This window comes from Xiphias gladius, chromosome 10 (genome assembly GCF_016859285.1).
Source record: "Xiphias gladius isolate SHS-SW01 ecotype Sanya breed wild chromosome 10, ASM1685928v1, whole genome shotgun sequence".
Classification (NCBI taxonomy): Eukaryota; Metazoa; Chordata; class Actinopteri; order Istiophoriformes; family Xiphiidae; genus Xiphias; species Xiphias gladius.
This window is the reverse complement of record NC_053409.1, coordinates 11,831,862-11,843,903: the sequence shown is the minus strand read 5'-3', so window position 1 is coordinate 11,843,903 and position 12,042 is coordinate 11,831,862. Positions and strand designations below refer to the sequence as shown.

The following is a 12,042-nucleotide window of genomic DNA, read 5'->3' as shown; positions in this document are numbered from 1 at the left end:
GCCATGCCTGCCTTTATAAATATCACCACTTGCATTTCCCCAGCAGAACATGACATAAACAGAAGAAGGGTCATTTGAGACTGACCACTATGAAATGACAATCAGACCTCCCATGCTGATAAAGGGAAAGAAAAATCTCTTGAAGGCCAAAAGGAAATGTAATCCAATGCATTGTTAATTTTACCGTCACTCTCGTCATTTCAGTGCGCAAGATAGCAGGGAAGTAAAGTTCAGATCCTATCCAGCCAACACGCAACATGACAGCATGTTTGATTAACGATATACAAGATGATGTATTGTGCAACATTGACAACCTTGCAACTTCAAATCTGAGCGTTTATGGAACCGATTAAACACACTTGTTTATTGCTCACAAGATTGTATAACATTTTCAAAAATCTAATCTCTAGGTCCATTTAGAAGCTGTTCTGAGGCTTTTAGCTTTTTGCTAAAATCAAGTGTCTTGCGCTGACCAACAGTCCAAAACCCCAAAATATTCATTTTAGTATAGTGTAAGACAAAGACAAGCAGCAAAGCCTCACATTCGAGAAGCTGAGAACAGTTGAGCTTCAAAGTATTCCAAACTCCATCTGCTAATGAAGGTCATGGGATATGATACAAAGCTCCAGAACAGCTACTAAATGAACCTTGAATGGAGGGTGTTTTCTCAACTACTGTTTGTAAGACCAAGAATAAACTTTGGAGCTCGAATTCAATGTTCTTTAAAATACTAAAATTGCTCAAATTGGAGTTAAGAAGATTAGATCAGGTACAAGAAAAAGAAAGAAAGACCAAAGAACAGTTAAAGTGAAATCATTAGTATGAATTATTTTAGCATTCCAGTATCCCACCTCTCTTACCCATAAGGCCAATCAGCAGCAGATGTGATGCAGGCAGCTGTTTCAGCTTTGAAATCTCCCTGGTGACTAACTCGTCATGTCTCCTTTCCCTGCAGACATAAACGAGTGTGAGGATATCAGCGACAAGGTGCCCTTGTGTCAGAACGGGCAGTGCACCAACACAGAGGGATCGTACAAGTGCACCTGTTTGCCGGGCTTCGTGGCCTCTGCCCAACCGCACAAATGCATCCCGGCAATCCCGGAGTCTGGGCTTAGGGAGACAGGAAACTGAGACAGTGTCTGTTGGAGCGCTGGCTTCTCCTGCTCCCTCAACGGTCACCTTACATGCCCTTCAGCCCTTTTCCCCAAGGGCCCTGGCACTAAACCTCCAACAGTAACGCTGAAACGTCCAAACTCGTTTCTTTACATACAGATACAAACACATACATACAAAAGCGCACGCACACACGCACACACACGCACACACACACACACACACACACACACACACACACACACACACACACGCACACACACGCACACACACACACACACACACACACACACACACACACACACACACACACACACACACACAAACAAACGCATTCAGCACAGAACATATTCATACCCCCCTCATACACATTCAAGAGGACCAGGAGTACAGTGCAGTGAATGTATTACATGGGATTTAGTATTCACCAGATATCCATTTGCCTTAAAGGGATTTTTGTGGACTGATTTTTTTTATTCAGTAACCCCAGGCAATTTGATATACAGATATATTTTCCACATTATTTTCTCTGTCATTTCTTTTTTTTTTTTTTGTTGTTGTGTTATTTATTTCATCTACACGACTGGCCTCTGCAAACTAAGAAAGCAACCTATTTCAGGGGGCATACTCGGTTCCTCTTGTTTGATTTGTGTCACCAATTGATTCAGAGACAGTGTGGGGAGATAATAAATGTCTTTTGTAAAAGAAGGAATGTCATAAGAAATCAGTCACTCATCAAACAGCTTGTGCATCACTGTCAAACCTCCTACCAATATTGTCTCACTCAGTCATTGTAATTAGCTTTGGCCTTGGACTAAATGGATGCCAAGGTTGACAAAGATCACAAATTCGAAGACAGAACTTTTCCCACAGCTGCCTTTCTATACTTCAAGATTAACTACAAGCTGAAGTTGAAGAATCTCTGGACCAAAAACTGGGAAGTCAAACACAGCCAAACTTTCACATTAAAAGTTTCAGCCTTTATGTGGACATGGAAAGACTGTAGATGTATATGATGCTCTATGTAATGTTTTGAAAAAAAAGGTGCAATAGGTATAACCTGCCTTCTTCTGTTTGACACCATTTTCACAATCTTAATACAAGCACTGATGTAGGAAAACATGGACTCAGTTGCTGATCCCTTTTTTTTTTAAATTTTAACAGTATTAACTTGTTTTATACTTAAAACAAATGCACCAAGACTTATTGAAGTATGATTCTAGGCTACATTCTAGCCTAAATTCTGAAACTATAAGAAGGTACGTTAGTTGAAATTGTCCACAAATATCACTGCTTATTATTGCTTAAGATTTCGCATTCAACTGCATTGCAATTGGATCCCATATCTCACATCAGACCATTCCCATGCGTGCATCTCTGAATGCATGTAAAGACTAAGGCTTCGTTGGAGAGGTTTGGTTTATTTTGTACAGATCTAGTACTATGTATTATTTTTGTTACATATTCTCTCAAGGCATTATAGCACAACCAATATTTTGTTTGACATAAAACATTAACTGTAAGAAATATCAAGCATTATAGCTTTGTAGATTTATACATGTCTGTAAAAATGTTTTTAAAGCATATCTTTTTATGTATGAGGAGAGTGGCTGACACTGTACCAGAGGAACTGTGTGTATACCCTGCCCTGTGGAGCAGACAATGAAATATATTTTTTGGAAGTGGCAGCACTGTTCTTATCACAGACATTTCGTCTCCTCAAGTTCATTACAAAGACAATGCTTTTGAAATGCAAGCACCCACTTATGTGCGTCATAACTTAATGGCTAAATATTAGTAATTGTGAACATTATTTCTTTTCGTCTCTGATGGATCCTTTTGTCATGAATGTATCATAGACAGTAACAGCCTACTCACTTGGTTCCTGAATTCACTCTCATACCTTTTTGCTTTTTATATTCAGGTTTAAGAAAATTATGGCATTAATTGTCTAAAGGACTGAACTTCTCTTAAGCTCTGCACCAACATAAAAGTCCAATTCTTACTGTGGAGGATGACTAAAGTTGATGACATATGCCCTTAACCCGCATTCATAATCTAGAAAGCCACAGTTGTAAAAAAGCTTCCACTTGATGTCCACTGTACTTGACTGCGCTGTTCAAATCATCGCCTGAACCGAACCAGAAGTCTAACATTTAGGACAAAGGTTGAGTATTTAAAGCCTTTTGAAAACCACAAATAACTTGAGATAAATGTCTTGTTGTAAAGCTGTGGTCATTGGAAATATCATGCTCATTCATTTTGTTTACCTCCTGACTGTAATCACTATCAGTCATCAAAATAAAAACATAAAAAATGTCTATCTCTTTGATGATATGCTTTGAAAAATGGCACCCAACACACCTTGCATTCTCCACGTGTAGTTCCACATAGAAAAGTGCTGCCAGGAAAATTTGTGATTCGTAGTATGTAGTATTCTATGACTAGTAATGATAATAAAGGCATCAGATGTTATTCTTACCCCAAGCAGTGTAGTTCTTGAATAGTTTGGCGCAGGTATGCACATGGATCGCTGTCAAATCGCTGTGTAACTGTGCTGTGATCAGTGGTGCTTGTTTGGCAGTGGTGGATGTAGTATTCAGATCCTTTACATAAAAAGTAGTAATACCACAGTGTAAAAACATTCTGCTGAATTTTGAAGTAAAAGTGCAGAAGCGTTATCACCAAACCAAATGTAAACTACCAAAACTAACAAAAGTAAAAGTTTTTATTATGCAAAATGGCCCAATTCAGGCTTTTATATTAGTAAATACTAGTGTTATCAGATTATCCAAGTATTATTTTTGATACAAAAGCATGAAAGCAGCATTCTAGTGTTGTAGCTGGTCAAGGCAGAGCTCATTTTACATAATTTAGTAGTTTAAAGCACAACAAAGCCACATCTTACGTAAAATCATAATTTCTTTTGAATGTAAAAACCTAATCTACAAACCACTGCCAAATAAATGTAGTGGGATAAAGAGTACAACATTTCTATAATATCTCTATATTGCTCTGAGTAGTAGTGATGTAGAAGAATTAAGCAGCAGAGAATGGATATACTTTAAAATTGTATTGACAATACCCGAGCAAATGTATTTGACTACGGGTATGAACCATAGGCTTTATATATACCGTCTATCCTCTAGAATATAAATAAATCAGAAGTGGGGAGCAGTAAATATCCCTCCTATTAACAGAATCTCAGATTGCACACAAAAAAGCAAATTTAAAAAAGAAACATGATTTATTATACCATACCTCCCCCTAGTGGCCACATTGAACGGCGCAATCACGTTCTCCGCTTTTCCAGCAGCTTTTCCATAGCTTTTCCCCCATTGGCTAACCTGGGACGAGGAGCTATTCCAGAAGGATTCTGGGAATATGTGTTTACCTTGTAATAACCGTGGCCACATAAATAATACATTGGAATACACCTCCCAGAAACCCCTTCGCTCTCTACGTGCTTCGCGGACTAGAGCCACAGCCTCTCGTGCTCTGGCTTTTCTTTTGCTAATGTACATCTTGGAATAATAAAACGGTCATTTGAGGCGATAGAGAAAGGCTGGCACTTTGCTACCTTTGATTCTCTGGGACTGGATATCTGGTTAGGAAGTAGCAAGCTAGGATAAATATGTTATTGTTGAAAATGTCCTGATAGCTTGGCGACATTGTAACTATTATGTCTGATAATTTGTTGAGTAGGAAAGGTGAGACAGTTACTGTCAGCTTCGCCTTTTTTGACATTACGTGTAATACTGGGATACCCGCTGCGTCAGTATTAAATCTTATTAATATTTACGTTAAATGTAGTTATTTTCCCTGACAGCACGGTTACACATCATCCAGACATCACTCATTCGCTAGCTATTTGTGTATGATTTAGTAGTTTTACCAAAAGACTGGACTTTCCTGGCCTGGAAGGGGGGTCTGGCCATTTTATTACAGGTTTTTTATTTCCTCATGGCAAAAGAAGAATGCATTACACAGTGGAACAAAACAGGGGACACTTCAACACTACGAAATAGGAAAACCTTTCCCACCTCAGAAAAGACCTTCAGCACCCCATCCACTCCTGTGTCAAAGGACAGAAACTGTCAAACTGCTGGACACTCGTCAGAAGATGACACCCTGTCCTCAAATGGGACATCTGCTCAGTTTTCGGCCGGGGGAAGTCTCAGTAACGAGCCTCCAAGTAAAGTGCTGCTGATGCTGGTGGTGGGGCTGTCTTTCTCTACACGCCTCTACAAGATAACAGAGCCCCCTCATGTGTGGTGAGTAAAAGTCCTTTGTAAATATATGCACAAGATTTTGAGCATTGAGGTGTGCCATCTTTGTTACATGATGACTGATTCGGTGTTTCAGCTGGGATGAGACGCACTTTGGAAAGATGGGAAGCTACTACATCAACAGGACCTTCTTTTTTGATGTCCACCCTCCTCTTGGAAAAGTGAGACGGCATATTATCCATTTCGTTCAGGGAAATCTCTCCGTTATTAATCTCCTTTACTCTCTCCTAGATGCTGATAGGTCTCGCCGGTTACTTGACCAGCTATGATGGCACCTTTCCTTTCATAAAGCCGGGAGATAAATATGGACACCACAACTACTGGGGGATGAGAGGGGTATGCCGCTTTCCACACTAGAAAAACCTAATCTTTTCTAACTTTCTAATAACGCAATTTGAATATATACACTTGTTACAGTTTTAAAACGACAATATGCAGTATATCATGGCTGCTGATGTGTCCGCCCTGCCCATTTGCCCTACAGTTTTGTGCTGTGTTGGGCTCCTTTCTCCCAGTCTTTGCCTACCTCATAGTGCTGGAGTTGTCTCAGTCTCACACTGCTGCTCTCATCACTGCCTGTCTTCTCATATTTGGTGAGTAATCGTCTTAATTGTTTCGAAGGGTTGCACAACTCAAGAACACGTGAAAGTTGCAATGCACTGATTACTGTACCTTCCAATTTCCTTGTTTTTGTTGTAAAAATAAAAGGAACAGCATTTAGCTTTGGATGAAATACATTTTGGGAGTACAGGCTTAATTTTATGAAATTGAGAGCAATTTTGAAAAATATCAAAAGTGTCTTGTATCTTAAGAAAATCTATTTTAATGTCAAATCATTCAGTGTATTGAAAGATCTGGCAGCATGAATTTATCCTTCTGTGAGAAGGAGCATGAATTTGTGCTTCGTTTCACCCTCCTGACAGACACCGGCTGCATCACCATTTCCCAGTACATCCTGTTAGACCCAATACTCATGTTCTTCATCATGGCAGCAGTGCTGAGCATGGTCAAGTTCAGCCAGCAGAGACAAAGGTAGGACACCGCTAGAACTTTAATTTTAGTTTCTCTATCTTGTCCTGTGCAGTCTAGTGCTGAAACAAGTGGCTGGGCAACAATAACTAATTGGATGACTCGTTTGATATCTTGATCATTTCAGTTGGTTTATCATCAACTAATTTTCATGTAAAAATGCTGCACATTCACTGAGCGACTTGATTATTTTGCATTTCACATCAGTATTAATAGAACACCGCTGATTTTTTTTTTTTTTTTCTTCCCCAAAATAAAAAAATTTGTGGACTAATTAACTGATTGCTTTGAAAAAATAATGACAATGTGATACACCAATTTTAATTAATTCCTAAAGCAATAGGTGTATCTACTGATAAGAACAAATCTTGCTGTGTTCAATTGGTTGTACATAGGCATAATATGCAATGTAGTCATGTCTCTATCTTTTGAAGCAGTAAATACGTGATTGTGGCTGTTGTTTCCAGGCCTTTTGCTGCCTCCTGGTGGCTGTGGCTGGTACTGACTGGTGTAAACCTAGCTGGGGCTTTGGGGGTGAAGTTTGTGGGTCTGTTTGTCATCCTCCTGGTCGGACTGAACACAGTCTGGGACCTCTGGGGACTTCTGGGAGAGCTCAGCCTCTCACTGGTAAACGACAGCATATTTTTAATGGTACTGGTAACTGATAGTGTTGATTAGTAATGCTTGAAGTTTGTCCGCTCTTCTGACTTTGTTTTCTGGCTCCAGGTGGACATTGCAAAGCACTTCCTGGCTCGGGTTATTGGGCTGATCCTGCTTCCACTCTTCCTCTATGTTACAATATTTGCCATCCACTTTGTTGTGTTGAACAAAACGTGAGTCTGATTAGTCTGTTACTGAGAGAGCCTGATTACTGCTCAGTTTACAGAATACGACATGTATACGACAATAATGCATCCACTGCATTATTTGGGTCATCATGATTGTTTTATCTCACCAGTGGACCGGGAGATGGTTTCTTCAGTTCTGCCTTTCAGTCCCGTCTAATCGGGAACAACCTACACAATGCGTCCATGCCTGAGTGTGAGTCTAAAACACGTGTGAATAAAACCGCATGACGGTTTTAGCTGTGTTTACTTAAAACCTAATAAGAAAATGTAAAGTAGGTCAACGAGAAATGTAGGCATTCCTTAGTAATGATGACAGCCAGATGGGCTGAGGCGTTTGCTTCAAAAAGTTAAATATCAGGGTTTTACTATTGAGGCTTACTGTTCTTTTTTATGCTCAGTTCCATAATTGGCTGCTGTGGGGGTGTAGTTGCCACTTTTAATGATGTTTAAAAAAGCATTTTCCATTCAATGTTCTTGTTTCGTGTGTTTTAAAGATGTGGTCCTCTTGTTGTTCTTATGATGTAGACCTTGCATATGGCTCCACCATTACTGTGAAAAATCTCCGTATTGCTGGAGGCTATTTGCACTCTCATTGGCACTTATACCCAGAGGGCGTGGGTGCAAGGCAGCAGCAGGTCAGGCTTCAGGTTCAACTGTGAAACATTCACAAACATAACTATTTATGATAATACCTGTGGTAATTTTATTTATTCTAAATAAACCATGTTCTTTGCTTTTTCCTTACAGGTGACAGCCTATCTCCATAAGGACTACAACAATTTGTGGCTTGTTCACAAAGAGGATAATAATGAATGTGAGAAGATGAGGTTGATTTACTGTTAAGAGATACCAATAACATTGGTTTAAGTCATAAGGAAGCAATGTATGAGCCTCTTTCTGTTATTCTCTATCGTTGATCTTTATTAAGCTCAATCTGGGACCCCTGACCTGGTTCGACATGGTGACGTCATTCGATTGGAGCACAAAGAGTATGTTTAACACCAAAGGAGTGTCATACTTAATCCCAGCTAATTTAAATGATAAAATCTCACTTTATTCGAAATCTCCTTCTGTGTTCTGTAATGTTAATTTTTTCCGGTCCCTTCAGAACAACTCGCAACCTACACAGTCACCTCCATGAGGCTCCTCTGACCAAGAAACACTTCCAGGTGACAGGCTATGGCATTGTGAGTAAAGCCCACCTCATCTGAAGCACAACAGTTGACTTACGACATGTTGCACAATCTCTAGGTAAAGCTGAAGTTACCTTTCACTGCCATTCGGAGATGCCAAACTATTTACTGACATGTTCAGCATTAAAAACATATCAGAGTGTGATTGCATGTCATTATACTGTATCTTTGTATGTCCTGAGCCTAACAAACCGCTGTGTCATCGGTCTGTTCCTAGAACGGCACAGGAGACACTAATGACCTGTGGCAGGTGGAGGTGTGTGGAGGTCGGAAGGGTGACCTGGTGAAGGTGCTGCGCAGCAAAGTACGCTTTCTGCACCGAGCTACCGGTTGCGTGCTTTACTCCTCTGGCAAGACTCTTCCAAAGTGGTAGACCTAGTCTTCTCTGCTCTGACTTAACTTCCTCCTCTATTCAAGATTCTTTATGTGTGTGGACAGTCTAAGCGTGCTACAGGTTTTGTTTCCATTCAGGGGCTGGGAACAGGTGGAGGTGACCTGTAGTCCCTACTTGAAGGAAACTCCAAGTTCTCAGTGGAACATTGAAGATCATATCAATCCCAAATGTACGATGAATTCATTACTTGTGCTCCTACATTTTTGTACATACTTTTTTATGTCAAACATTAACCAACCTCTTTCTTTTCCTTTTGTATGTTTTGGCAGTGCCCAACATTAGTCTGTCTGTGCTGAAGCCCCATTTTCTGGAGATCTTACTGGAGTCCCACATTGTTATGATCAGAGTAAGAAACATTGAGGAAGTCCATTAGTGCTTAAAGAACATGTTTTATCAGAAATTATTTATAGAAATTTTTTTTAAAATGTGTCGTTTTAGGGTAACAGTGGCTTGAAACCCAAAGACAATGAGATGAACTCAAAACCCTGGCACTGGCCCATAAACTACCAGGTGCACTGATTTTTTTCTGGTATAAAGTTTATTTTTGGATAATTTAAATTAAATGCTATTTTTAACTACAAATGTTCTTGCTTTATGTCTGTGAAGGGATTGAGGTTTTCAGGAGTGAATGAGACAGAGTATCGTGTTTACCTGCTTGGGAACCCTGTAAGTTTAAAGCTCTTCTCAGTTTTCCATTGTTGCTCTTGTCTGACCTTTGCACAGTAGGCCCCTTATGATTAAATACTCTTTTTCAGGTCCTCTGGTGGATAAACCTGGCCAGTTTGGGATTGTACCTCATCATGGTGGCAGTGGCGTCTGTAGCCCTCCACAGGGGTTTCTCCTTGGGCCAAAAAAGAATGGGTATAATTATTAATAGTGGCATTTTTTTAGATCATAGTTTCAGTAGCAATAAAGGGATTATTAAAATATCAACTAAATGTTTTGTACTCCACGCTGTGTTTCAGAGCACTCTCATGTGCTTATGAGAGGAGGAGGACTGCTTCTCCTTGGCTGGCTGCTTCACTATGCACCTTTCTATACTATGGGCCGTGTCCTTTACTATCACCACTACTTCCCTGCCATGCTCTTCAGCACCATGCTAACAGGTATAAAATCCCACTGCATTTTGCCAGTTACTTCGTTTCATTAAATAGAGCAGATGTTTTCAAACTGTGAGGGAGAGTTGAAGGGGGGCTGCAGAGGTAGAGATGTGAGGCAAAGATACTTCATGAGATGTAATAAGGTACTTGCACATAATGCGATTGCCACAGTTTTTGTTGGGTTTGGGTTGTTGCCCCAACCCAAATTTTGGCTACCGGGGATTGAGGCTTTGGAAACCCCTGATTTATTCACGGTGGTCATGGGGTTCTGGTTAAAGCATTCTGTTTCTTTGTCCCAGGAATCACACTAGACATCCTATTGAAAAGTGCTGACTTGCTGCTCCGCCCACCTTACTCTGATTGGCTGCAGCGAGTTGGGCAGGTGGTGCTTCTGTTTACTGTTCTTTACAGGTGAGCCAATCAGTAGTTATTATTACTGTGAGGGAAAATTTTTATTGTACTTCATTCTTATGCTGTCATGAAAAGTATATCATCAGTATGTCATGTCTATTGCATTTAATGAGGTTTCTTGTGATTATACAACCGTTTGTTAAACCCACTTTCCCTTTGAAAAGCCACTAAACACATCTGCTTCTATTTGCCTTGGGAAGTTTGACATTTTGGGAATCACAATTATTTGCCTCCTTGCTGGCAGCATTCTGAAGCTACAGCAAGGAGACAGTTAGCTTAGTTTACCACAAAGACTGGAAGCAGAGGGAAACAGCTTGCCTGGATCTCTCCAAACGTTAAGAAAAAAAATAAATCTGCCAACGAGAAACCTACTGTATAAAGCTACTATTTAACACATTATATCAAATTTCCATTGGATCAATAACAAACAAGATATAACATGTTATTTTAGTGAGTTTTAGAGATGGATTCTTTTTAGCGTTTACCTCTGTTTCACCCTGCTTCCAGTTTTTATGCTAAGCTAAACTAACTGTCTCCTTGTTGTAGCTTCATATTTAATGGTCAGACTTGAGAGTAGTATCAATCTTCTCATCTAACTCTTGGCAGGAAAGCGTATACATTTCCTAAAGCATTGAACTATTCCTGAACAACAGTCCTATAGCTTTCATTAAACACAACTTGTCTGTTGCAGTGAGATCAGTTGAGGCTACAGTCACTAAATATTCAAAATGACAGCTCCCCAAAGTGGCGGAGGGACTCATGCCAAGACTTTATCGTTGTTATTTTAGATGAACTCATAACATATTTTTAAGATTAATAGCTCTTCCTTTACTTTGTGTAAATCACTGTAATCCCTTCCCTGTCTATTAGTTTCTACCTGTTCCATCCACTCTCCTATGGCATGACGGGACCTCTGGCACACGAGCCGGGCAGCGCCATGGCTGGCCTGAAGTGGATGGACTCCTGGGAGTTCTAGTCAGCTTTGCACAAAGATGAGACCAGTGAAAGGATATATAACAACTGGTCCGAATATGAGGGACTGAAATTAATCATGTGTCTCAAAGACCTATGGACTTACAGTTTTTACATATAGAAATAATTTTCATAAGGTACTGACTGTACACACTGCTATACTACCTGTCCAAGTATTTATGTGTTTCAACATTTTCAAGTATCGTAGGTATAAAGAAAGCTCGACAAGACAGACTTGAATCAGTGCAATATGAAAGCCAGAGTGTTGTGGAGTATTTGAGAATAAAGATCTAGACACATAATCATCACCAAGCTGCCTTAACTCACAACACATCTACATCCTGATCTTAGTGCATACTGTATATGTCTCAAAAATAAGCTAAAGTGCCTGAAAGGAACTAGTGAAAGAAAATCTGATCTCTCTAATCATCAGATTTTTTGTTTGTTTGTTTGTTTTTTTAAACTTGTTACATAGTTATAGGCTATCAGAGGCTGTATTTTCATTTGCGATTGTCTTGATCTTGGTGCCTGTTATTTTTGTATTGTATTCAGCCGATAGTGCTGTCAGGTACTGGCTTCTGTTTTGACACTAAGACTACTACTGACTCAGTGCTCTCGGTGGTCTCATTTCAGTGTGATCAATAAACTATGATATTCTTGTAGTCTGTGCTTGCTTATGCTAATATCATCCGT

The 12,042-nt window shown here is 39.8% G+C and overlaps 2 protein-coding genes across 2 annotated transcripts in view; both read left to right on the top strand.

The window, feature by feature from the left end:
- The window catches only part of LOC120795847 (latent-transforming growth factor beta-binding protein 2-like), a 78,734-nt gene extending 77,421 nt beyond the window's left edge, over positions 1–1,313 (top strand). Inside the window, exon 41 of the mRNA XM_040138053.1 lies at positions 956–1,313. Within this exon, the coding sequence (XP_039993987.1) occupies positions 956–1,131 (176 nt within the window). The 3' untranslated portion in view covers positions 1,132–1,313. The remainder of the gene's footprint in view (positions 1–955) is intronic.
- Positions 1,314–4,563: 3,250 nt separating this feature from the next.
- pomt2 (protein-O-mannosyltransferase 2) lies at positions 4,564–11,980 on the top strand. Its single transcript, XM_040138221.1, has 21 exons — positions 4,564–5,387; positions 5,479–5,563; positions 5,634–5,738; positions 5,887–5,995; positions 6,326–6,434; positions 6,899–7,058; positions 7,158–7,264; positions 7,390–7,472; positions 7,805–7,914; positions 8,027–8,093; positions 8,208–8,268; positions 8,388–8,466; positions 8,690–8,841; positions 8,944–9,035; positions 9,136–9,212; positions 9,305–9,376; positions 9,473–9,532; positions 9,622–9,727; positions 9,832–9,972; positions 10,266–10,377; positions 11,248–11,980. Exons 1-21 carry the CDS (start codon positions 5,077–5,079, stop codon positions 11,351–11,353), a joined length of 2,304 nt encoding a protein of 767 aa, XP_039994155.1. The 5' UTR covers positions 4,564–5,076; the 3' UTR covers positions 11,354–11,980.
- Positions 11,981–12,042: the final 62 nt, after the last annotated feature.